Here is a 26,438-nt window from a genome sequence, read left to right as displayed (position 1 = left end):
ATAAATTTATAAACTGTAAAATAATATGTAATAAAAAAGCATTGATTCAAATGCATAAATATTAACGTTTGACACAGAAAGCATTTAATGAAATAAATTTTAGCGTTGATTTTAGATTTTAGTATATATAGGAGTATAAGGCAACGTAACTATGAATGCTCTAGCAAAAACAATTCCTTTTTTGTGTTTCCATAGTGTTTCAATAGTCTTTAATAGGCGTGCAATATCACTGCCTTAGCATAACTTGGCAATGCAATGATCATCGTAAGTCATTGCTAATTTGGGAAAGCGATGTACTGCAGACCTAGTAATTTGACAGCTATTGCTAAAAAGCATTTTTTTAAAGGTATAAAAATTTTGTTTTTATTAGTGTTCTGAAGCGGTTATTCCGGTGTTCTGGGTTACTTGTTTCAGAATTCCAATTTTCAGGGTTGTTCCATCTTCTGATGTACAGGGTTTTACAGCCGGCCCAGAATGATCTATAGAGATCGCGTTTCAGTTTGCAAATTGTGGCCTGCTAATTCCAAACCTGTCTCCAGACCTTAGGTTAATTTTAAAAACTGGGTAAAAAAATATTTTTAAAGAATAAGAAATTTAAAACTTTTTGTCACCCATATAAAATTTCAGGTAACTTAAATGTATGAAAATTTTAGCTGTACACTTGCAGTAATAATAAAAAATTATTACTTTCAAATGTCACTAAAATGCAAAATCTTGCTTCTGCAAATTATATTTATTTAGTTATGAATAACACTTTATATCTATCTATATATATTAGGTGTGTATGAATAATAAAACAAAAAAATATGGCTAAAGTTCAAGAACAACTTCAACTGGCATTGGAAAGCTATCAAAAACTTCAAAAAGACATTCAAAAAATGGTTACTGGTCGTCAACAACTAGATGCACAATACAATGAAAATAAAATTGTGAAAGATGAACTTGATGTTTTGGAGGCTGGTGCTAATGTTTATAAACTAACTGGTCCAGTTTTAGTTAAACAGGATTTAGCTGAAGCAAAATTGAATGTGCAAAAACGATTAGATTATATTCAAGGAGAACTGAAGAGGCATGAGAAATCTATTAAAGATTTGCAATCAAAACAAGAATCTCAAAGAGAAACATTAGCAAAACTGCAACAGCAATACCAAGGAATTCTACAGAAACAGGGAGTTAAAGTGTAATCATCAAAAGAGCTGAATATATAATTTATGTTATGTGTATTTACATAGTTGGGTTCAAATACACCTCTGAAAACAGTTAATTTGTGTTTTTTCAACTGAAAACAATATTGGTGCTGTATTTTTTTTTATGTTTAGTTGTCTGTCTCTCCTTCTGAATTGTTGATCTTTTAAGCATGAGAAATATTATAAATTAAAAATGGAACCAAAAATGATATACATTGGAACTAGAATAAACTTAGGCAACTCTTGGCTCGACTTATGGCTTGACCCTATCGTGTAGAAAATAATGACATCAGCATTGCAGTCTTAGATGTGTTTAGGTTTATTATATTGAATAAGTTGTTAGACACAGAAAAATAGCACCTTCCATGTTTTAGGAACTACAAGCATACTAAATTACGCTTTTCCCACGCTTTTATGTTGCCACACTATAGGGACTATTAACTACTTGTGAGAAGTATAATAAAAGTGTGTCTTGTGTCTTACTTTTATCACAAAAGCTGACACAAAACTTCTTGAGTTTTAAAAAGGTTAAACAAATTGTTGTTAATATAAATATAAGACATATCTATTTTGCTCTGAATGATTTTATAATAATTATTCCCAATAGAAGCAAGAATGTCAAAAGAGAAAGAAACTGATGCCGCAACGGCATTGTCTCAAATGAGTCAATTAGTGCCATTTGATTTATCAAGCAGTTTATCTTCAGCTGAGCAGGAGGCCATTTTAGAAGCTGATGCTATTGGTGCAACATGTACTTTGCAGCCATCTTCGTTAGGTATGATACATTAGTTTTTCACTGTTTATGATTGCAGTTGGTCTTTTAATATAAACTATAGTTTGAAAATAAGCCTTAAAATTAATAGCTCCAACTAGATGTGGGGGTGGGGTGGAACAAAAAAATCCAAGGTAGAAAAAATTAAGAATTTTTTGCCTGGGGTACGTTGTGAACATGATGTCTCGTATAGAAGTTTCACTCATTTTTACTTGGCCCAATAACCAAATTTCCGGTCAATCAACCTCTTTCCTTTTAATTACAAGCATTGTTTTAAGGAGTCCTTATAATACATTTAGGTGTATTGGCATTATCATAGTATGGAATTTTTAACAACTATACCTATGGAGAAGTTCCACATAAATTTTATATTTTAGGCGAATTTATTGATTTTTTAAATTTATAAATACATTGCAATACATTGCTCATCCATGTGTATGAAAAAATTACATAATAAAAGAAAAATCTTTTTTTCAGTTGTGTAGAAAAAATAACGAACTTAAAAAATGTTCAATGCAATGTCATACGCTGTAACCCTGTTTGTGGACACATTGGACTAAGCTATGGGTTTCACGCCAAATTTTACTTGTTTTTAGATGCTGATATGTTTTTTCCATTACACGATGAACGTTCACTCAATACTCCACATCAAAACGGTATGTTATTTAACCCGAGTCTTTTGCAGGGATCTTATTCGTAGTAGAAAGCGAGAGAATAATTATTATTGAAGCCTTTCTGCAGTGAATAGTCAATGGGCTATTTTTAAGTAGTGGAGCATAATTTAATTTTATTTAGAAATAAGATTATAAAATTGCACCCTCTGCATGAAATTGAGGCTATGCTTGCTGCACAAAATTTACGATGCAGCTGTACTGGCTGGAGTAACCGTATCTCGCTACCATGTTAATTATTTTACTTATAGCAGGTAGTTTACCGGGCATGTTGTTTAAAACTTCAGAGAGAATTTTATGCTGCTTGGTCGACTTTTCATATTTAATGTTAAATCTTTGTAACGTTTCATGATGAAGTGGTCTACATAAGTCAGTTTTATATATATTGGTGAAGTTAACCATATAAACTATCACCATATTTGTGTTTATTAGAAAGTGAGCGCTTTTCCTCATCCACATTTTCTTTTGCTCGAAGTCTTTTACAAATTTTCTTAAAACATGTTTAAAAATTGTCCAGTTCACAACTTAATTCTCTAAACGAGTTGTGCTAGGGTTTGTTTTAACGTTTTATGGTGATTTTAAAATTGCTGAAATGCAAAATGTGTTTTGTTCAAGTGACAGACGCGCAAGTTATGCGTGGTAGAAGGTGGACCGACAATCATGTATGTACAGTTGACTATCTCTAATCCGAATTTTAAGGGGGATAACTTTTTATTTGGATTACAGAGAGATTCGAATAATAGAAAGTCTCTCTAATTCGAATTTCCAGGTTTCAAGGGTGAAAACTCGGATAAGGGGGGGGGGGGGGGGTAAACTTTTGAAAAAACTAAAAAAAAGGTGAGAAATAAAAACGAATAAGTAAGTTTGAACGAAAATAAAAAAACTCCCTGACTTGTGATTTCCAGCGATTTCTCTTTGTCTTACAAAAAAAAAATCATTCGAATTCGACAGAGATTCAAATTACGAAAAACAAAAACATTCGAAAGTGTTAATGGTATATTTACACTTAAAAATTCGGATTATACAGAGAATTTAACCGAAGGGACCTGAAAATCAGTTGGGATTATAGAGCTTTTCGGATTACAGAGATTCGGATAGTAGAAAGTAAATTATGAGAGTTTCTTAAGGAAAATTGACGGTGACTTTTAATTTGTTTGGATTATAGAAAGATTCGGATAATAGAGATTCGGATTAGAGAGAGTCAACTGTATACACTTTTAGTTGTCTAAGGGTAAATGTTACAATACGTTGACATTTATTATTTATTATAACATTGAATTTTATCTTGCACAGTCAACGCAGATCCATATATATCATTTGATGATGCTGAACATCCGTATGCAGCAAACACTGCAGATGCTTTCAAGCAGAAACACGCATCCTTAGTTTCAAGTAAGAATTTTGGTTATCTCGTATTTGGCCGTCTGCTTTCAGATTTACGTGTGTGCTATGTCGTGTTATGACTCAACAATAGTTGCATATCGTGTGTGTAAATTACATTATTGCCCAATAGCGGGAAGTACTGTATTTTGGTAGTATTTTTGGCTTTTCCAAGTAATGTGTATTTAGAACGTTATTATTGTTTTTATCTGCTATGTCATCGTTCACATGACACGTGAAAATGACACCGTTTTAAATTTTACTTATGCAAAAATATTTTTTTAAAGCTTAATTTTGTAACTTTTTTTATACGGCGAAACGTTGAAACGATAAAGCGGGTCCAAGTTGTTGTGGGTGGAAAGGGGTGTATTTTGTGCCGTTAGTTTGTTTAGGGAAACATAACTTTTTAAATTCAGTTGGAATTATGTTTTCCAACCATAGAATAAGTAAAATGACTTGAACTCCTTTGACAGTCATCTTATTTGGACCGACGCAAAAAATCTCATCAGTCAATTATCTGATCTCTGTTTTCTTTGCAATTCTAGGAAGCGATAGTTTTATTTCATTCGATGGAGCTGAGCATCCATATGCGGCGAACACATCGCATTTTCAATTCAAGTCGCAATCAAAAGAACTAGAAGACCTCACCTCGCCAACGAGTTAGTTGCTCACTTTTAATTCTCCCATTTTTGTTTCATTTTTTTATTTTTTAGATTTTTAACATGATTGTTCTTGCTAATACAGAGGAAGCAAAAAGTCAATATTTTTTGTATTGAAAAGAAATAGGAAGCGAGGAAATAATTATTTCGATATCTTTCTGATAGGATCGAACCCTTTGTCATGCATTATATGCGATAAAACGTTTCAATCCCAAAGCGGTCTGATGGTTCATTTACAATTTCACGCTGGTCGGAAACCACATTCGTGTAAGACGTGCAGGAAATGTTTCACTACAAAGAGCGATTTAAAAAGACATTTTAAGACACACGAGAAGCATTCGGTAAATAAGTATGAGGTAGGTTATCGTTTTATTACGTTTGCAAATTGTTGGATATTGTCTTTTCTTTAATAGAATAAGGGACCTTCGTCCCTTTTGATTACTGAAACAGCGATTGTTGAACCCTATAATTTTCTGAATGTTTATGTTTTGTCGTGCAATTTAGTGGACTGCACTTTTTTATAACTTATTTTTTTTTTGTTAGTGTGAAATATGTGAAAAAACTTTCCGTGACCAGGCTACCAAAACAAGACACATGAAAAAACACAGCGACGACAATCGTTTCAAGTGTGAACAGTGCTTTAAAGTGTTCAATCGCGCAGACAGTTATAAAAATCACGTAAGTACTCATTCGAGTAAAAAGCGATTTAAATGTGACGTATGTTCGAGTGAGTTCAACTATAAGTCAAGTTATAATCGTCACTGTGCAACACATAACACGGAGAGTTTGTACATTTGTGACATATGCGGAAAAGCTTTCCGACGTGCTGATTACGTGGACAGTCACAAAAAACTTACTCACGGGCAAGACATTAAGCAACCAGAAAAAAAATACCCAAGCCATAAAAAATGTATATCTTTATCAAATGAGAAAAACAAACTGCGTTCTCGTAAGAAAATGTCGAAAGCGAAGAAAAGTGGCCAGAAAAAACCTACTCAGTATGGAGCCCGAACGCCGTATTCTCATGTAGATTTGACGACAATCAATACGGAGACTGGAACTAGTATGAACGCCGTACCAATCCTAATGTCAATGGCTGAAAACGCTGCGAATAGCGTTTTGAAAAAACCAAGTAAAAAATCCGCTGTCAAAAATTCTTCGAATACAACCATGATGGCGGACGTTGGGACGCCGCTATCCTCTCCTCAAATTGACAACGGTTTTATTTCCTGTTTGGACGATAGTTCGAATGATGAACAATCGGAATGCGAATCTAATAATTCCGACGGGATGCGTATTTGTATAAGCGAGACAGAGGATGATTTGTCAATGCCTGCCAAGCGTGCTTCTTGTATTGTGTCTAACCAAACAACAACTAAGAAATGCTATGCGTTCCTTTTTTGTTTTGATTTATATTCTGGTTGTTTATACAGACACGTTTTCACTTCATTAAAGCGGAGTATAATGACGCAGTTCACTTGTTGGTTTTTTACCTCCTTAAGACTATTTACCTCCTTAAGACTATTCCAAAAATCAAAGACGCTTTTCCGTCATAATCATCATTAAGCGTCCAACGTCCCGACAATTATCTGACTGATGTTTTTCGGTATAATCTTATTTGAAAAGGTAAATTTAAAGATTTCTTACACATTTAATCCAAATATTTTAATTAATACGCGACTTCTAATCGTCCCAAATGAAAAATGAAGTTAAACCTATGTTGCGAACCTAGAAATTTCTTTGGCAAAATAAATTTTTTTAAAAAGCTTAAATTCCTTAAATGTAAATGGAATCGTAAATCTGTCGAGGTAATTTAGGACTTGTTTAAGGCTATATATTCAAGCTTCGTCGACGTGTGTATGCTATAGAGTTGAATTGATTGACATAAAAATTTAAGATGGCGACCGTTTGCTCGTTCTATACTTCTTACATTAATGTCGTCATGATTTTTCACATGGTTCCCTTAAGAACTTCGAAATGAAATGAAATACTGGCCTAGTGTAACATTTTAGGACGAGGCAAATAATTAGCTATAAGCATCATGAAAAAATCAACTCAGGCAGGGAGTAATCAAGGTGATCGCTGTTAAAAAAATGTTGATATTTTGAGAATCCTGTGGATCTGTTACAATGCGTAAACCTAGCTTTCTTAGAAGTTAGGAGAATTTCACATTCACGCGTTCGCTTTTTGACGGTGACCGTCTCACATGAGTAGAGCGTCTTCGTTTTTGTTTTACAAATATTGGAAAGAAATTATTCGGGGTGGTCTATTTTTTCTTACACATTTAATCCAAATATTTTAATTAATACGCGACTTCTAATCTTTTTGAAGGCAGATAAAAAAATGTCCCTAGGAATTCTCTATTCTTATGTAACGAAAGTGAATAACCAAGTTGCAGACATTTGAACTGCATAAGGAAATCAAAGATCTAACTTTTTACAGTTAGAAATTACAGCAAAAGCCACGGAATGACGTCATCAACGTCTTGTGTTTTAAACACAACACGTTTATATCAAGTCAAGCGTGTAATTTGAGTCCTGTCATTGCAGTTTCGCATGCCATAAAAAACTGATAGCGATATTGCTGCTAACTAAAGCTTCCACTGATAATGATCCCATCAGATTTTTAAAATCAAAATCTTTAGAACTCGCGATGGAATGGTGAGACCTTTGAGAAGATAACATACAGAAAAGAAGTTGCGTCTTATTTTTCGATTTGAAAGAGACTCTTTCGACTTTTTTGTGACTTCAACCTTTATATCCTGCTAGCTTCGACCTAGCTCCTAGCTTTTTTTTTTAACTTGTTTTTATCTAAACCCGTCTGTTTATTCCTCTTACGACTTTTTGTCAAAACAAATTATTTCGATTTGTTCCTATAAATTCTCGATTTTGCACTAAGTTAGGAAAATTCAAAAAATAAGCGCCGCTCCTCCTGCCTTGATTAAGTTTTCCGGAGGTCTAATCGAAAATACTTTGAAAAGATGGATGCTTATGTGGGCTTGGTAGCATTAAAATGTATTTTGTTCCTAGAGGGTAAAAATTAAAAATAGTAGCAAAATCTTTTTTAAACGCCCCTAACGAATAAGCACCACCCCTTAGATAAGCGATTATACGATACAAGCCCTGCGCCTAATTGAGCAATTACAGTATGCTAAGAACTTTTCTACGTACAACGGGAACTAAAATTAGCTTTTCAAGTTGAAAACAGTTCGTACTCGATTGTTTCAGATGTTTTCTGTTTTCAAAATTGCGAAATTTGTTTACATGTTGGCAGCGTCGCTTTTGCGGAACAATAGAAAGAAATATTTCAAATATATTTCTTCATTGATTCATATTGCAATACTTGTGCAACCTTCTGAGATGAGTTTTTATTTTATTTGTAAAATATGATTGTATCAAAAAAAGGCCCTGGTGACTAGCCTAATGGTTATTGACTTTTTGACTGAGTTGTGGTACTTATCTATACGTATACTGCTTTTTTTTACGATTTTTTTTGTTAATTGCATATAACACCAGATTAACAATTCTCTGTTGCATAATGATTTATATATTTCGTTGTAAGTAAAAGACAATTATATTTGCACATGCTGGCACCCACTTAATCAACAAAGTTTTTCACATCACCCAATGTCCATAAGACTGTCCCAATGCTTCTTCTTTTTGTTCGCTAGAACTACAAAATTCAAAGAGGTTTCACTTGAAGTCAGACTAACGAAGACTTAACCTCGTGGAATAAATATATTTTTTTAATTCTGTTGTCTGGGTTGTCTTGGTTTTGACGCAATTGCGTTGAACTAAAATTCTGGAAAAGGATTGATTTTCGTAGTACACAGCATTCTTTGTTGTGAATAATCCACAAAAAATCCCTGAGACTTTTTGTATTTACGCTACCGATTGTATTTACGCTAATACGATAGAGTTTAGAAACAAATTCTGCAACCTTGTCTTCAAAGAATCTAACAAGCTTTGGAACAAGTTTTTGTTTTTTTACCAAATTTAACCTATATGAATAAATAGCTTATATTCCAGTAACCATCAACGAATCAAATGTTTTTGAAATCCAAAAGGTGGCAGATACCAATTATAAATTAATAACTTTTAATATATATATACATTTCAATATTGATAAAAATATACATTTCTCTTATTTACATGTGCACAAAACTATACAAATATAACACAACATTAAGAAATATATAATTTAGCTAAAAAACTAATCTACTTTTCTCGTAAGAATTAACTAGTTTCCTTCCGAAAGTATTATCTTATTTTGAGGAACATATATTTTTGTCCATTATTGTAATGACGGCCTAGTTTTTCGAATAAAACTGGTAGCGATATTTTACGTCGTTTTCCTATTGACGTCGGCGATCCGTCGGGCGAAGCAATAGGCGATGCTCCAATAGGAGAATTTGACGCGTTTATTTGTGCTTGTAAAGATACGTACATTTTTTCTTCTTCCGACATTAAAGAATTAAACGACGCCGTTGACGTAGATGACAAAGAGTCTCTAAAACAACAGTCGTGTGATCCTGTTGACGTACGTCTAGTTAACCGGCGTAACGAACGACGTTCTGGGTGATCTCTAACTACTAGTGATGATTTTCTATGTTTGTTGTTGTTGGATTCTAAAATATCATTTTGTTCCGAAAGTTTTGATACTTGCAGAGAGAGTGCATGAAATAACAATTTCCTAAATGCCGAGTCTACGCCGTCGTAATCTGTTGCTGCCGATATTTCTTGAAAATGTATGCCGTAATCTCTGGCCAATCTTTCACCTTTCGCGTATGGCACACGCCTCAAATGGTCCAAGTCTTTCTTGTTGCCAAGCAACAACACGCAGTTAGGATCTAATCTATTTCCTACTTTCAGATTTTTTAAAATATATGTCACCAGGTCAAAACTTCGTGTGTCCGTTACAGAATACACAATAACAATGGCGGACGACCAGCCTATTAAAGCTGAAGGACCTTTTAGCCAAACCTAGAAAAGAGAACAAATAGGTTATATTTTCAAAAGGTGTATTTATTTGAACAACTTGAAACTGTCGCATTTTTAAGTGCTCTTTTATGTCTGTATTGATACTTTTGAGGAAGTGTTTATTTTGCAGAACCACGAGCTATGCTTCAATTCTAATGACTTGTAACCGCAATCTCTATCCCAACACAAGATCAAAAAACGAACAAACAGAATCCTCAAAATATACAAGTTATTTCGTTAATCGTACGATACATGAAATTTAAGGCGATATTAGCTGACTGATTGAGTTTTGGCGTGTTACCCAGTGGGTTAAATAACTGTCCGCTAAACGATAAATACAAAAATAAATAAAATACGTCCCATGAAATCATCTTAACGGATTTACGAACCACACGGAAAATAGTATTTAATCCGTAGGAGACTGTTTGTCTAGATTAACCAAAAGCAATAAAACAGTTGTATCTAGGAAAGAACTTACGCAGCCGGCTGTATCTTTTATGTGTACATCTGTCGCTTTTCCTGCAATTTCAATCTCTCTGTCAATGCAAACATCTAAAAATAGAAGAAATAGGGTTAATATACTTTCCCGAAAAGGATTCGCTTTTTAGTTGTTTGCGAAAGAAAATATCACTTCTATTAAGTTTTGGTCGCCGCAGATATATGTAAATATGGATATGGAATTGATCGGATCACTAACTTATACCCTAGGGACTATTGTCTAGTAACGAGGTTAGAGGGGTGATTAACTTGGGTGTTGGAACGAAACCACATACGTTTGACATAAATTAACAGCGTGGACTAAAGCTAGCATACTGACACAAAATTGTCAGAAGTTAGAAGCAATTCTCACTAGTAATATTTCCGAACATGGATTCGGATTACAAACAAAGTACGATTGGACACATTCGAATTGTTGTTAATATCTTCAGTTTATTCACTACTTTATTTATTTACTGATTTATTAAATAACTGACACTTTTATTTACTTCAAGCTTTAAAAAACGATTTTATGAAGGATTTGTTCTATTGTGGCAAACGGTTTCAGTTAAAGTCGTAATAATAACACGTTAGAAAACTGAGAGAAGTAAAGGACACGAATATCTTAGTGTTGACAAACAAATCGAAGACGATGACAACACGTAGTGACAAGGTCATTACAGTCACGTCGACTTCCTTTCTTCTCTTTCTCCCCCGGAATGCCACACGTTTAATAAAAAAGTAGTCACTTTAGTGTCCACCCTTTCAACTCTTCAGTATTCTATGTCAGTGTGGTGCCTTTCATTGAGTAGAAAGTGTCATTGACATAATAAGATGTTTTATTTTTTTAAATGATGCATGTTCTTACTCCTGAAAACAAACAGTTTCATTGACGTTTAAAAAAAAGAAAAGATATAAAAATAAAAATAATAAATAAATAAAAACAGCTAATGACGTAAACGTTCAGAAAATGATTTTTTATGTCGAATTTGTCCCACTCACTACTCAACTCGTGTGTTTCCAATTTTTATTTTTCCATAAAGTTTGGCTGCCCTTTGTTTATATTTTACACACCATATAATAAACATGAAAATTCCGAAAAAATGAAGAAGTCTTACCAGCTTGTGAATCGTACTCGCCAATAAACCTTCGAGTTAAAAACCGAACCGTCAGCGCTATAAATAAGCATTATGGGGTTAAAGCCATAATATAGACATTTGAAGAATTTTCTTTCTTTCAAGTTTAAACATCGAGTTTTAATTATTAATTATTTCAGAGACATCAACTACATTGAGAAATCTGAATTGTGAGCAGATACATTCCGTGTTCCACCTTCCTTTCAATAATACAGCACATAAATTTCTCAACTACATGAAGGAAGGAAATATTAAGCATAAAATCAAAACAGGATAGCATGTTTTTTAAAACGAAACGTGAGATGATTTTTCCTGCTGATTTGTTAAACTAAAATTTACGATGTAATGCATACCTGATTTTCCAGAACCTTTTGCACCAACCACTGCCATGTTAATAGTTGCACCATTTTTTTCCTTCATTTTTCCCCCTTAATTTTATTCAATTTTATTAGTCTATCGTGATAAGTGGATGTTTAATGCAATCAACAAGACACTTCTAAGGATAAAAAATTATGTATGAAAACCTAAGTGGATTTACAATCTTGTTACTATTTAAACTGTGGATTATCTTACGTAAATAAACTTTCTACTGTTTGCAAGATTGACAAAGAAAGGAACCTACTCGGCTGTGTCAATAGTCTTAACCAATGATAGAAGAGCACTTGAAAGTGACTCGTGCACGTCGCTTGATATTAAAAGAAGGTATGTTTTGAAATAAACATAATTGTGTTTTTCTTCGCTTCGCCTTTTTATGCAAGTAAACAAAGATGCTGTAAATCGATCTTACAAAAAAACACGTTCCATTTTTTTAGCATACAACATTATTAAACAACTTTTAAGTAAAAACAAAAGGGCTGTGTAGCTACCACACGGAAACAGCACGAAACGAGGCTCAAACGTAACAAAATTAGATTTCTTAAACGTCCTCAAAAAAAACTTTTTTTAAACATTCTTATGTTTTATACGCAGGAAATCGCGTATATATGATTTGAAAGAATGTTACAAAACCAACAACCTGTTTATTTAAATTCATATCTTCACAAACATGACTTTTTAGTTTCTTTGACATGGGATAATTAGACAACTGCGTCCCCAGGGCTCTGCTACGCATCACGAAGCCGGCCCTTTGGAGTCATAGGGGTAAAAAAGCCCCGGAAACGAGGTTGATCAACAGATACATGTTACAGACTTTGTTTTGCATTCGTCTTTTTATTAAACAGAGTCAAAAGAATGTCGTTTTTAATAATTGAGGATATACTATGAATTACTCTCACCTTACTTAGAGACAGCAAGGTCACTACCAAAACAAAAGGGAACAAGGTTGACTATGGATAGGCTTCTAGAGGAGAAGGATAGTTCATTTTTGTATAAAACTAAATAGGAAAACGCAGTTTCAAATGACACGGTCCAGAATCATGTTTCTAAAATCGAGAACACAACAGCTACGCATTTTTTATTTATTTATTCATTTATTATTGCAAACAAAACATGAATACATGACAGAATGTGGGGGAGTTGATAACTTGTTCTAACAATTTGAGTTATTCTCCGGAAATTAATCGTGATTATAAAGATAAACAGATCAAAGATTTTACAAGAAAATAAACAAACAAATTGCCAATGGTAGAGGACAATAAAAAATAACAATCATTTGTAAAATACGCTGTTAAAAAATGTCAGTTTCGATGACGTTTTGAATTTGGCAATTTCGTTAAGCTAATCCTGAATGTTTCTTTCACGCAACAAGTAGGCATCACTGTGCCGTTATAGAAAACGACAAAAAAGAGTCCTGGAAATGAGGTTGATTGTGTCAATACGCTGACAAAGCATATTCCATACATAGGCGGAAGACCTTTTATGAACATTAACCGATAAAAAGCTAGAAAAAATGTAAAACACGTATGGAATGTAAGGTTACGAAGTAAAAATAACACGAAAGAAACCGATTTTTATTTTCACAGTAGACACGACAGCAACCAATAAGGTATAATGTTGGTTTCTTTGATCTCTACCTTTTAGGTAGATTATACCTGCGCAATTGTTACAAGAATCAGTGCAAAGAAGCCTTCATCGCTGTTTAATGCTATCATATAAAAATTTTTTTAAAAAATGTACTTTATGAAAGGGCGACGAAAATTTTGGAATATGAAATGTTAAGGCTGAAAACATTTGGCCATTTTAAATGTTTCAAAAAGTTAATTTTATGGAAATGGCACAAAATAAATTTGTCTCTTTTTCAAGAATTAATTTTAGCAAATTTGTTCATTCTTAATATTTTCGCGTATAAAAATAAAACCAGCTTCTAAGTAAGCGTAAAACAAAAAATGTCCCAGAAGGTTTTGCAGGCATCTTCTCTATTATAATAGCCGTATTCCGTCTGTCTGTCTCTGCGCGGACCCCCGCTGAGTTAGAAAATGATGTTACGGAAACACAAATATCAAATGCGATATATTTTTATCCACTTTGTTGCCACGGGTAAATATAATGGACGGGCGAACCTGTGGATTTTTCCACGGGCAACGACTAGTCTCTTTAATAATAGCCGTATTCCGTCTGTCTGTCTCTGCGCGGATCCCCCGCTGAGTTAAAAAATCATGCTACGGAAACACGAATATCAAATGCGATATATTTTTATCCACTTTGTTGCGAACCCGTGGATTTTTCCACGGGCTAACGGCTAGTCTATAAATATAATACTACAAGGTTCGCTGGTAAAGTTTGAGAGGACTAAATAATATATATAAAAAATTCTGCGTTGAAGTGCAGGCTTCCTGTAATGTTTTCTTCTAAAATATCACATTAAATCCAACACCCCGCCTGACTTTTGCGACGTAAATATAATTAGTTTGACGTTCATAAAATTTGGCGTCACTGTGCGTCATTGACGGTGCAGCTGACGTCGCACCGTCTGCAGGATGTTGGCGTTTAAAAATAAAAAGTATTAATGAACAATCATTGTCTATTGCTGCCTTTTAATATAAACGACGAAAAAAATCGAGCTTACCTTATTAAAAATTTTCATATATGGTTATATTTTAAAACTACCAAATATTAGTTTGAATTCCATGTACGAACTTTACGTATTAAAAACACTTGTTTTTACTTCATATTTAATAAATGGAGTGCAACCATAGATGATTCTAATTATAGAGAAGTAACTGTTGTTGGGCAAACAAACCTTTTGAACAAAATCGTTTTAATATATCTTCAAAATAAAGAGTAGTACACCAAAGAACAAACACAGAGCAAAAAACACATAAATTGAGTTGTGACCTTTAGTACAAATCTCGTCCCCGGAGTTAGTTAATTTTTCTAAGGGCTTGTTGATATTTTTATTTAAAAAGTTTGAAGATTTAAAAAAAAGAAGATGTTCAATCTTAAAGGACAACACATCCCTGGGAGTATCAATTTAACATATTAAAATAACTGGAGAAAGCACACATAGAACTACTATGTGTAAATTTGTCTCTGTATACACGTATTTTTTATACCTTCTTCACTTTTGACCCGATTTGCTAAAAAATGATAAAATTGATAAAAAGGGGCTTAATGGTTGCTCAGCCAAACAATATCGAAAATTATCAAAACATGTCTTGATATCAATTAACACCTAACAAAAAATTGTTGTTCGGTTAAAATCAATACGTCATCTAACATCACGTTTGTTTTTTATTGCGTTTCCATGGTCTAGTGTGAACGTCTTGTGTTTGCGTTTGGGTAAGATTTTTAAAACGAACATTTGGCATACGTATGTTGCTTGCGTTTGCGTCGCATATGTGAACCAGGCTTAAGTTATCTCCAGAAAAAATTAAATTTCAAGAAATAGTTTGTTAGGTTGATTTTTCGCAGATTTTAGTAGTTGCTTATCACGTGCGAGTATATAAGATGTTTAATTTTTGTTTTGTTTTGCGTACTAAGCGAAACCAGACAAAAATGACATATGTTAAATTTTTAGTAGTTTTCAATGCACATAATTTCAGTAAAATATCCCAAAATGACGTTATTTTAAAATATAATTTAAATTCAACCCAATCTGCTATTGAAAATTTCACACCTCAAAATAACTGATTGAAAATGATAGCCTAGTGCGCAATGCTCCTGTGCATATAGAAAGACACGACAAAAGTGGAAATTCAAAAATATTGATATTGTGAGTTAACGTGGCTATTACTTTATTTCGCGTTGAAGGATAAAAAAAATTGTAAAAAAAGTATGTACTATGTTCTTCTGATGCAAAATATGTAAAGTTACAAAATTTTAAGCCCTTTTAATTAAGGGAGAAATTCTTAGGATTTACTTTACAATGTTCCACAAAAATTAATCCGCTGAAAGTCGAACAAACGACCTCAAAAGTATTTGGGTATGTAAGTGTTGGTAGAATACACAATAAAAAAACTGAAAATTCTGTTTTGTAAAATCAGAGCAAAAAAAACGGTATTATGGCGGTAAAAATTATGAAGTAAATTTATATGGCACTATACATCAGGACGGGGGAGTAATTTGACTAGGACAGTACTTATACGTATAGTTATCTCAAGATTTCGTTAAAGTCATAACTTAGTATTCATCCCTCTTCGTTTTGAGGCTCAGTAATTATATTACTGGTAAGGTGGCTAGGAAAATCATAGGTGGCTGGGAAAATCATACATGTTATTATTATAACAACGATTCAAATAAAAACAGGGACTTTCCTGGAAAGAAATTTAGAACTAGATAAGAATATTCAGGCACCACCATGACTTTGTATCTAGTTGCTTAAAATCAAAGAACAGACCATACGTTTCACTCGATTTGTTAAAATGCCTTGAGATCATTTTCCTAAAAATGGTAAAAGGATTAAGAGCGTCCCAAAAAATTATAAAATACATGTCTAGTGTACCTTCCTTTTGAATGATTTATGTTGTGATGACTTACCCACTAAAATAAAAGTTCAAAATATTTGGAAAATAAAACTATGAAAATGATGTCTTTACTAGAACATGTAAAACATCTACTAAAACAGCGTTTTACAAAATGTCATTTAACATTTCTGCCAACCAGAGAACTCAAATTCGAATTAAAGTCACTCAATTCGTAGTGATTAACGTTCGACGGAATAACGTAGATCCCCGACTTCGTAAACCCTACAAGTGAAAAAAATCAATAAATAAAAAAAATCATACTCACATACACTGACTGCGAAATCGGCCTTCCCTCACACAAAGCGAAGCGGTAATGAATTTTAATTCGCGCTATTTAGCAGATTTAAGTGGTGCATTTATAAGATTATTTTTTTAAAGAAATAAACAGGCTAATGAGATTACATTTAACTAAATAAATATTGAGAAATAAATAATTATACACAATAAAAAAGTATCTTTCTCGTTTTGTTCTATTTATGGCGCACAAATTTTCTACTTCACAAACAACAACGACACGCATGAGAGCGGAAACACATCAAAATTACAAAGCCACGGAAACGGTCCAAACCACGTGATTACAAAAAACCAATCAGATTTTCTGTTCGAAATGGCGCTATTTTATCGGATTTTTGTGTGGGGATATCTAATTAAGAAGAGAATGCTTTGATGTTTTGATGGCATTATAACTGTCTGATATTGCTCTAGTTTTCCTTTGTGAAATAAAAGAATAAGAAAAACAATTAAGTAATTGAATTGTTAATAAGAAACAAATAAAGCCTAATTAATTAGATTCGCTAACAGCGGGGAGGTGTAGACAGGAGCAAATTAAGAAGATCCCAGTCCTCTGACACGTTAGAAAATAAATTTCGTTGTTTTTGAGTCATATAATTTTTGTCACTTTCACTTTATATCGCAGAAGGGTTTACTCGCAACAGAAAAAGTTGTTTTTTTTCGAAGTGTGATAGTCGCTTAAAAACATCAATCTCCGATAGAATAACATCAGATTAAACAGTAAAAACTTTAGCAGTACCGATAATAACTTAGCTCACATTTTGTTGTGACAGCGGGACAAAATGATTTCCACTAAGCGTTTTAATTGACGCCGCCTTTAAATTAGCGCCTGGGAGCAATAATAAAGTCTGAGAAATAGTGTCAGAATGAGACAACGAGTTTTATTGAGGCAGATATTTTATTTTCAACCGCCGTAAAAGGCAGGAGTTCTTAAAATGGTGAGGTACATCGGTTATTGTTAGCTTTACCTTTTGTATATAACTAGTGGCGTTTGCAAATTAAAGGTTTTAATCAACTTATACAATGTTTTCTTATACTATCTTTTGACACTCTGAAGTTGTTTTTTTTTAAACAAAAGCTGTAAAAAGCTAAAAACAAGACACGTAAATTTTTGAACATGCAAAGGATCAATTAATACCGATTGTAATCCGCTTATTTAGCGATGCGATTTTGTTTTTCTGAACCTAGAATTATGAGCGATCTAAGAAAAATCCTTAGCACTCACCTTCTTCCCAAGCTCTATCCAGCAATCCGTCCATGAATCATAGATGGGCATTAATGGAGGGTTCCCACCTTGAAGTCTAAATTGAAAATAACAACATCGTTTGAGATCCTCTATCTCTTCATAGTAGTATTTTTGTTGATTACTGCACTTCCCGCATAACGAAGAATGTTTCGTTTGCCATTTAAACGTCAAAAAAAAACTTAAAATACCAACTAATGTGTAAACCCGTGGTTAATTAATCCTTTTTCATTTTTTATCGATTTTTCAAATGTAAGAAATAGGACGAATATTGAATAGGTTGTCCTGACAAACGGAAGACTAATTAAGAATTGACGATTTCAACAGAACAGAGATCATTTAGGATGATGAAAGGCGAAAATAGCATTATTGTTGGATCTATATTGATGAAAGTCTCTTTGTTGTATTGAATCCTGAAGGAAAGATCTTATAGATTTTCTCAATATTAGGAACAAAAAAACAACAAAACTAACAAATAACAAATAAGACCCAGAGTGGAAAAACCTTTACCTGGTGTCGTTAACAGCCATTATGTTTGTGATCAGTTGAAAGGGGTATGTTACTGTACTTGCAACGTACTGAAACGATAAAAAAATGTTGTAAAAGCTATGCTGTAAAGAGTAAAATTCAAACAAGACTGGACAGATATGGTTTTAAAAGATTTTAAATATAAAGATGATAAACATTGAATATAAACCACAGTACCTAATTACAGAGCAAATGACAAAGACCTTCTTTTTTTCTTAACTATTAACTATTTCTTTTCCACATATAAAAACTGATTGCCATACAACACAAAAAGTTTGCAACACACTAGACAATACATATATTTCCTTATTAATTTGAGAGAAACAATTTTGTTAAACATTAATGTAGCTGCTCTGTAACGTTAGTTTTTATGTAGACATAATATTTATAGTATAAACTTGCAGAAATAGTTATTGCGTTTCTTTTCGTCCAGCAACCCGTTTGTTTAAAAAAAAACAAATTATAAACGCTCAGAAGTTGGTAAAAATTAGCGCGCCCTAACGTTATGGAATTAAAGAAAGAGTATTTTAACTCAAAATGAAATGAAACAGGAACGGAAGAAAAACGATAGGTGTAAACTGTCAAAACAACGAGAATATTCAGCTTGCTAAAACGGCCGTCATCAGGAGCAGGTACCGCTTCTTCCTGTTTCTGTGAAACATGTTTCACCTGCCCAACAGGGAAGTATTCGAGCAAACCCCTTGCAATTACAGAAGACCCTGTTCGTTTTTACATTCTATATTCGAAATTTATTTTTTTAGATTCACAGAAATTTATATTTACGTGGGGACAGTAAGACTACATCACTTTATCAAATCAAATTGAACATGATTTTTATCGCTGACTCAAGAAGAGACATCATTGATAGCCATATTAGGAAGTAACTAGCAATCTTAACCACCCTATGCGTTGCTTGGATTTCTTCAGTTGTTATGCTACAGAAAATGAGCTTAACGGATAACCTAATGATAATGTTTATCTTTCAAATGAGATGTTTCATGTTAATCCACTGCAAGTAAGTGGATCAGATAAATCTTGATACTGGATTGCAACAGAACAAAATAAGATGAACATACCTGAGAGATTCCTTGTGAATAGTTGCGTACTTCAGCAATTTGTAAATACTAAAAAAAGAACAAATAAAACGATACTGCTAGATTACTTGTGAAAAAACTTTGAATTCTTTTGCCCTCGTGAAGGACAATAAAACTGTTAAAATTAAAAAAAATAACAGTCATATGCCCTATCGAACATGTACATACTTACTTGTTCATCAATCACATATTTTTCAACTAAATAATTTATTGTTCTGTACATCCAAACTGCAAAAAGTTCACCAATTAAATGCGGTAAAAGTCCACTATAAGTAAAGTTAGGTATAAGAAAAACGTGCTATTAAAGGACTACAGTCATATATTTGTTTTCGAGCTAGGCTCAGCATTGGGCAAAAAATCAAAATAGTGATAAGATAATTGCTTACGACTTATGATTACGCATGAAAATTCCTCAAACATCTTAAAAAATGTTTTGAAGGAACTACTATAAAGATGTTCGAAGCCTTGACAAGCAAGACAATGAATAGCTTCCCTCACATAAAAAAGACGAGGGGGTTCTTACCATTTTTCAAATGTTACGTTTATAATGGCAAACTTGCATTTCTGGAAACTGTGGAAATTCTGAATTTTGAAAATCTTACTACAGTGTAACATGGTTTGGACTTGTGTAGAAAGATAAGCCAAAATAAAGGATAACATAAAAGTCATGAAAAATTTAGTTGCTGTTAAACTTAAATTTTACATAATTTTTACTCAGGTAAACTCGAATATTGACACCATAAAATACAAAAATATTCAGGGAAAGCATTCCAAGTCATCTTTTCTAATGTACCTGAAAAATCCTAGTATTCCCTCTTCTTCATAAATTTCTTGAATAGAAGAAAAAATATTTCTAAAAAACAAAGCACATCTGTTTAACATATAAAGTGAAAATTGATGCTTGAAATCACATGGGAGATTGCGTACCTGTAATGAGTCTCCCTTCCAATAAATTGTACCATCATCCGAATACTAATAACTAACAAAGAAAAAAGAATATATATACAAAAAGGAGAAATTTTAAAATTTATGTTCTGCTTCAAAATTCTAAAACTAAATAAGCATACCATGGAAGGGGTAACTTATGACAATGCCAGCTGTTTTTGCTGCGGCGATTTTTCCAGTCTAATGAGAATTAGATAATGTTGCAGTATTTTTTAAATCTTTTAAAATGCATCTTTATTTTCTGGATGATTTACATGTCAAAAATTGTATGCTAAACATCAATCTAAGCCTTAGATTTACCTCCACCTCTCTGCCCTAAATGTCATCAAAAAATGACATATTTAAGTTTGGTCAATTCCACAAGTTGGTTTGGTCAAAACCACAAGCACAGATACGCTTAAGGTTAGCATGTCAAAGCCGTTTAAATTGCTTTCTTTTCTTTAAAAAAGGTTTTAAAGTTTGGAATAATCAGAGTGAACTCTCTAAAGCTGGATTGATATTTAGTGTCAACTTTTTAATTCGTAAGTCATCTCTTATAAGAAAAATACAGCCTGAATGTTTCTTATATTTAAATGAGATTTTCTAAAACTTTTTAGAGTCTCACCCCTATTTTTAAACTAAATTTTTGGGTAATTTTGTAATTTTGTCAGTATTAGTGAATTTTCTGTTGGACAAGTATCTTAAATTGTGTTTCTTACAAAAACGTAAATGTTTTTTTCTTTTAGAAATTTGCTTTCATGAAAGTAATTTTTACATTGAACTTTTTGGTTACTAAATAAGAACTTTGTTGCAAACCAAAGAATTTTTTTTAGATTTTACAAATTTATGATCATAAAAAAAATTAAATGAATGGAATTATTTTTTCTGTAATAGCATGAATGCAGCAACCATGTGATCAATTTTGCCGTGCATTTATTATCACATGATACGTGCAATGAAATGCAGTGGCAGTTCTGTAGGCGAAGAGAAATTGGGGTGAGTTTGTTATTTCTATGAAACAATTGAACAAGTTCTGGTTGTTTTCCATAAAATTTTCAGGATGATGTTTTCTTATGTATATCTTCCAATTTTTTCAATAAAATAGGCACCTAAAAAAATTGCCAACAGGGTGATTACGCTTCTTTAATTAAAAAAAATAGCCATTAAAACAGTAGGCAGGAAACTTTCCTCTTGCTATGCTTTTTTACACAAGCTCATAGGAAATAGTGGAATAACTTAGTTACACATTTCCAGGCTTAACTGTTTTCTCACATGTTTACTTAGAATCTAACAAACCTCTTGTAGAAATCCTTTAACTGATTTATCTTCCTAAATAGATAACAGAAAACAACTGGTTATATAGCTATAGCCAATGGCTAATTTATTATAGTAGTGATTTATGATTTATAGTTATACATAAAAGAAAGTCTTTCATATTGACAGCACTCGAGATTCCTCCAAAATCACATCAGCATAATAGTAGAGCAGTGGAGCAGAGTAGTTTGCAGCTACAATCAATTAATGTGTCAACAAAAAAAAATAGAGTTTTGGCAGATTAACAGGATTCCTGTAAGACATGAGTGATTGACCACTTTGCAAAGAAAAGTAGTCAAAAATGTAATGGAGAGAAACATAATTTAACTGTCGTATAAGTTACCTTATGCAATCGAAATAAATGTCATGTCTGTCTATTACCAGCTTTTCTGAGGATTGGGTCATTAGTTTTTTCTGTTTTTTTTTTTGCAATGACAGGGAATAGACCCTCAACTGTGACAAAGTCAGTTTTCTGAGAAAAAATCTTATTGGCTCAAGAATTTATGTGTAAAATGAGCAAAAACAATCTTAAAATGAGCGAAAACAATCTTAAAAGATGCTTTTTAGGTCATTTCTCAAGATTGAATCATTAGTTTATTTTGATTTTTTGCACAAAGATAGAGAACAATTGACCCCAAATGTCACAAGTCAATTTTTAAGAAATTTTTTTCTGGTCCAATAATGCGGATTCATGGGCAAAATAAGTCAAGATGGTTTGAAAATATAGATTTTTAAACTTTTCTTAGGATTGGATCATTATTTTTTCTGATGTTTTAAATCCTTGTAGGTCCAATAAAGTTTAGCTTGTTTTGTCTAAGTCCACTTTTCCACAGGCTTTTGTAACTTATATAAAAAAAGAAAACACAAACAAACATTACCTCGTCATTTCTTCCATGTTTTTCATCATTCTCCTTCATTTTCTAAGTTATATTTTGTTAAGTTACAATCATAAGTTTGAAAATTCATAACACTGCACAATAAAAAATAAATTCTCTTGTTTCACAGGAATTTTGAACTTAATGCAAAAGTAGTGTGTAATAACAATCAGCAAAGGCAATACTTGAATGCATATGTTCAACATAACTTACATTAGTGATAGTATTGGTGACAGTTGATGAAACAATATTGTGTACTATTCTAAAATTTAAAAACAGTATTTTTTTAAAAAAAAGTATATCAATTGCTTTAAATATATTTTGGGAACTAAGAAAGTGCTACTCAATAGAGATAGTAAGACAGTACAAAATGAGAATTTTCAGTATACCTTGGACCCAGTCCTCTGTACAAACCAAGCCAACCATCCATGTTTTTGATATGACCAGCTAAAAAATGTTTGGTGGTCTTCATGTTAAAGGAATTAGGGTTTATTTACATGCAGTCAAAATCAAACTTGAATCTTTTTTTTAAAACAACTAGTATATATTATTTTTTCACTCTGACATGCAAAAATCAAGTCAATTATATATGTTTTGGGTACTTGTCATGCTAATGTGTATTCTATTGTTCCATTAAGTGTTGTTCTAAACAGTGTTTTCTTGGAATTTAATTTCTGTCAGTAGGAATGCAATTCAATGGAAATGCATGGTAAATTTCTCAGTGTTTTTGGCAGACGTACCCATATTTTTTTCAAAAACCTTACAAAAAAAGAGAAACCAAAAACTTCATGGAACAAACTTAAAATATTGTATTTAGTTGCACTATAGTTCACCGTCAACAAAAAGTGATTTGTTACAAAGTTACATTCACGCTCACAACTCTTCTTCTAACTCACCTTTCTTTGTTTTCCTCATCCTACTTTATTTTGAAACAAAATCTGCACAAATTAGTTCCCATAAATATTCGTTCCCATCAGGCAAACTATAAAATCACAAAGCTAAATGTCACAAAGAACTTACCATATTGCAGAAAATTTGGTAGTCTCATCACCTCTTTGCCAAAAAATGTTTTTGCTCGCTGTGCTGGAAGAGGCTCATGCCCAACCTGTATAATAAAGGGGGAAATATTTAGGCTGGCCTAAATTTATTGCACAACACTATAATTGTTAAAACAAGTTTTTAAAGCTTAGTGGAAAGCTAGAACACTTCCATTTTTGCATGCTTTTCTTTTAGGTACTGTAAAGACAACCCTATTACCTTGAAAAAAACTCTCAATAAATGACTTGACACAGCAATCAATCAATGGGTATCAATTTTTCCAGATTCAGGTATCTGATCCCTGACCCAGGCATTGAATCCTCAAAAACAGAACCATTAAGGTTTTTACCCATGTTGATACATGGACTTCCTAATCAGAGAAAAATTTTTGTTTACCTTGGATCAGCTAAGTCAATTTACTTATAGGTAATAGAAAAAGGAATGGTTTTGTTATTTGTTGTGTTTTGTACGTATATTTACCTAGAACATTTTTTCGGTTGCTAGTACATAAAGAGTAGTTAGAAAGACAATACATAAAGAGTAGTTGAAAAGATAATTTAAACAAGATTAAAGTTCCGGTAAAACCTAAAACACATAAACACATAAAAGTTGATTTGGAAGACTTAAAATTTGTTCTTTGCATATGTTTTTATTTTGTTATTTATAAACAATAACACTGTTCTCACATATTCAGATCTGATGTTATGTTATGTTATCTCCTTTTGCAAAAATTACTTTTAACATAAACACTAAGTAAAATATCTAAAATATATAATAATAATTAAGCTGCAAGGTATACTTATAATTATGCTTATTTAGATATTTGAGCTTGCATAATACTTATAAATGTTATGCTTATAAAAAAATGTATAGGTTTTTAAAAGATTTTAAATTTGATCTAAAAATAAAAGATATATCTATACACAAAAATTTAAGCAAAGCACTCATGTATGCTTATGCGAGAATATAAGAATATAAGAAAATGGTAAATGATGCCATATACAAAGAAACTTTATCTATCAAAAGTAAGATCAAAATTATACTCTAAAAACAGTAATATACAGTGTTTGTTTACGTGCAGTCTTGTTGTCACAGGACAACATTTCAACATTGATGTTGCTGCACTTTTGAAACCATCTTTTTTCTATTAACTATGATTTAAGCACCCAAATCAGCGGTTTTACAATCACTAGAATTGGCATCCATATTGGTTGACATTTCTAATGTGCAGAAAACACTGTTTTCACCAATTTTAGGCTAATATTCATTTGAAAAAAAGAAATATTTTCTAAAATTTGGTTAATTTCTTTAAAACAGGCAGGGACAACTACAAATTAGACTACCTCCAGGCATTCTAAGGTGTTTCCTAAATGCCTAAGAAATAGAAATAAGTCTTTTTTTGCTGTTCGGTGCTCACTAAGTCATCTCTGTTCAAGCAAAAGTTTTTGTGTTTTGCTGGAACAAAAGTCTGCATTGGTTAGGAACAGATATTTAACCATTTTTCAGATGTAACTGTAGCTGTAAAACAAAGGAGCCGTAACATAAGATAGTGCATGCATTTGGGAGACGTTAACCCAAGCCATGTGAGGGAAATTGGGGAGATGGCACACTGGCTGGGGCGGGGCAATTCTAGCGGACGATTTGCTGTTAACGAAGACAAAAACTGTTTGTCAATGGCCCCATAAGGTTTCGTTGCTTCACTGCAATGTCATTTTGTCTTTTAAAGAAAACATGAGTAAACAAAGGAAAACAAAACCAGCATTTTATTTAGTAGAAAGATAAAAGAGTTTATTCTAAAGTCTAGCTGATCAAAACAAACTAAGGCTATCATCAAAAATATGTCGTGTTCACGTCCTCCGACCAACTCACTTTTTGTAATAAAAACCCGAGTCGGTAAGTCGGAAAAAGACCGGGAAAAAATTTCGCGAAATATTTTTCAAAAAAAAAAAATTTTTTTCTCCAGAACTAATTTATGCAAAATTTACAAAAAGTTGGGGAAAATTAATTTCAGTAAAAATTAATTCCTTTAGGGCACTCCAGTGGCTACTAACAGTTTACAGGGCGGCGAAAAATGGTCTACAAATGATATCGAGTGGCGCTATACTGTCTTCTTGGCCCTATGCACAAATTTGCTTGCTCTGATCTGGAAATCCCGGGAAAAAATACGCCCGACCGTCCGACCCGACTCATTTTTGCGGGGTCTTCAGGACGCAAACACAACATATTTTTGATGGTGGCCTAAAAGCAATGATCACACAAGAATATCTTTGGATCATCTCAAAATTAGGTTGTTCTCTGTATATATTAGGTGACCTTTAGCTTTTCCACACGCAAAAAGCTGGTCCCCAAGAACTTGGGAGGGTGCAAGTGTTTTTGTTCTTCCCCTCTTGTTCGTAGATTGTCAAACTGACTGCGCTTTCTCAGTATCAACTTTGGCATTTGATAGGACAAAATTCACGAAATGTATGACAGCAAGATTTGAGGAATACGCCTAGGAAAAGTATTTTCCACCAATCTAAAAGTCTTAAATTCGTAATTTTTCCCCTCTACATTAACCAAGGTCGCGCCTCACGGAGTCTTTATTTGAAGAATTACAGCCGCAAAGCATGTCAGTAGGGTTGGCATCTCTGCTCTAGCTACATGTTAAATAATTACCTGAATTAACACTTTAACATAGGTTAACGGGTGTGCAACTGCAGTCATTGCAGCTGATAGGGAAAGGGTTCCCACGAAACTTGATGATGCTTTTTTCTGTAAACCTTCCATTTTTTGTTGTTTCGCTTTCCCAGTACGTTGTAAACGCAGCTATGGCGTCCTGTTGAATCTTTAAAACATCGACTTGGTCCTCAGTAATTACGTAATAGTTTTAAACAAATAGGATATGATGATAAACCGGTGACTTTGGCAAAAGGTTGATTTTTGTGCTTTAATATTTTACATCATCTTCCAATAATTTTTCTTTAATGTAT

At 32.8% G+C, this 26,438-nt stretch overlaps 4 protein-coding genes across 6 annotated transcripts; 2 read left to right on the top strand and 2 right to left on the bottom strand.

Annotated features, from left to right (window-relative positions):
• Positions 1-757: 757 nt before the first annotated feature.
• On the top strand, positions 758-1,259 carry LOC130655108 (prefoldin subunit 6-like). The gene has a single exon (XM_057457809.1). The coding sequence runs from the start codon at positions 807-809 to the stop codon at positions 1,182-1,184; it is 378 nt and encodes a 125-aa protein (XP_057313792.1). The 5' UTR covers positions 758-806; the 3' UTR covers positions 1,185-1,259.
• Positions 1,260-1,404: 145 nt separating this feature from the next.
• Positions 1,405-6,262, top strand: LOC130655107 (zinc finger protein 582-like). The gene is made up of 6 exons (XM_057457808.1): positions 1,405-1,962; positions 2,556-2,615; positions 3,924-4,022; positions 4,556-4,669; positions 4,835-5,025; positions 5,213-6,262. Exons 1-6 carry the CDS (start codon positions 1,803-1,805, stop codon positions 6,233-6,235), a joined length of 1,647 nt encoding a protein of 548 aa, XP_057313791.1. The 5' UTR covers positions 1,405-1,802; the 3' UTR covers positions 6,236-6,262.
• Positions 6,263-8,764: 2,502 nt separating this feature from the next.
• On the bottom strand, positions 8,765-17,656 carry LOC130655794 (ras-like protein family member 11B). 3 transcript variants are annotated; one of them, XM_057458594.1, is made up of 5 exons: positions 16,428-17,656; positions 11,615-11,757; positions 11,244-11,300; positions 10,127-10,200; positions 8,765-9,651 (listed from the first exon to the last, which is right to left on the bottom strand). In XM_057458594.1, exons 2-5 carry the CDS (start codon positions 11,679-11,681, stop codon positions 8,929-8,931), a joined length of 921 nt encoding a protein of 306 aa, XP_057314577.1. In that variant the 5' UTR covers positions 11,682-11,757; positions 16,428-17,656; the 3' UTR covers positions 8,765-8,928. The 3 variants fall into 3 exon arrangements, with proteins under 3 accessions (XP_057314577.1, XP_057314579.1, XP_057314578.1); XM_057458596.1 differs by having other exon boundaries at positions 16,432-17,656; XM_057458595.1 differs by lacking the exon at positions 16,428-17,656 and adding an exon at positions 11,884-15,317.
• On the bottom strand, positions 15,461-26,418 carry LOC130655795 (mitochondrial carrier homolog 2-like). Its single transcript, XM_057458597.1, has 14 exons — positions 26,125-26,418; positions 23,452-23,536; positions 22,821-22,878; positions 22,645-22,693; positions 22,435-22,476; positions 21,539-21,571; positions 20,386-20,443; positions 20,246-20,297; positions 20,112-20,171; positions 19,491-19,584; positions 19,301-19,348; positions 18,207-18,274; positions 17,679-17,754; positions 15,461-16,384 (listed from the first exon to the last, which is right to left on the bottom strand). The coding sequence occupies exons 1-14, from the start codon at positions 26,233-26,235 to the stop codon at positions 16,328-16,330; spliced, it is 891 nt and encodes a 296-aa protein (XP_057314580.1). The 5' UTR covers positions 26,236-26,418; the 3' UTR covers positions 15,461-16,327.
• Positions 26,419-26,438: the final 20 nt, after the last annotated feature.

Source organism: Hydractinia symbiolongicarpus, chromosome 8 (assembly GCF_029227915.1).
Source record: "Hydractinia symbiolongicarpus strain clone_291-10 chromosome 8, HSymV2.1, whole genome shotgun sequence".
Classification (NCBI taxonomy): Eukaryota; Metazoa; Cnidaria; class Hydrozoa; order Anthoathecata; family Hydractiniidae; genus Hydractinia; species Hydractinia symbiolongicarpus.
This window is presented reverse-complemented; position numbering and strand designations above follow the sequence as displayed.

What these genes read in the sequence shown, in the direction of transcription:
- LOC130655107 (XM_057457808.1), top strand. Translation starts at nt 1,803, where the DNA reads ATGTCAAAAGAGAAAGAAACTGATGCCGCAACGGCATTGTCTCAAATG. An exon ending in CAATACTCCACATCAAAACG is followed by an intron (nt 2,616 to 3,923) that starts GTATGTTATTTA and finishes TATCTTGCACAG; the next exon opens with TCAACGCAGATCCATATATA. An exon ending in AGACCTCACCTCGCCAACGA is followed by an intron (nt 4,670 to 4,834) that starts GTTAGTTGCTCA and finishes TCTTTCTGATAG; the next exon opens with GATCGAACCCTTTGTCATGC.
- LOC130655794 (XM_057458594.1), bottom strand. Translation starts at nt 11,681, where the DNA reads ATGAAGGAAAAAAATGGTGCAACTATTAACATGGCAGTGGTTGGTGCA. An exon ending in AAAAGGTTCTGGAAAATCAG is followed by an intron (nt 11,301 to 11,614) that starts GTATGCATTACA and finishes GCTTATTTATAG; the next exon opens with CGCTGACGGTTCGGTTTTTA. An exon ending in TAAAAGATACAGCCGGCTGC is followed by an intron (nt 9,652 to 10,126) that starts GTAAGTTCTTTC and finishes TCTCTTTTCTAG; the next exon opens with GTTTGGCTAAAAGGTCCTTC.
- LOC130655795 (XM_057458597.1), bottom strand. Translation starts at nt 26,235, where the DNA reads ATGGAAGGTTTACAGAAAAAAGCATCATCAAGTTTCGTGGGAACCCTT. An exon ending in ACCAAATTTTCTGCAATATG is followed by an intron (nt 22,879 to 23,451) that starts GTAAGTTCTTTG and finishes AACATTTTTTAG; the next exon opens with CTGGTCATATCAAAAACATG. An exon ending in ATGGCTGTTAACGACACCAG is followed by an intron (nt 17,755 to 18,206) that starts GTAAAGGTTTTT and finishes TTTTCAATTTAG; the next exon opens with ACTTCAAGGTGGGAACCCTC.
- LOC130655108 (XM_057457809.1), top strand. Translation starts at nt 807, where the DNA reads ATGGCTAAAGTTCAAGAACAACTTCAACTGGCATTGGAAAGCTATCAA.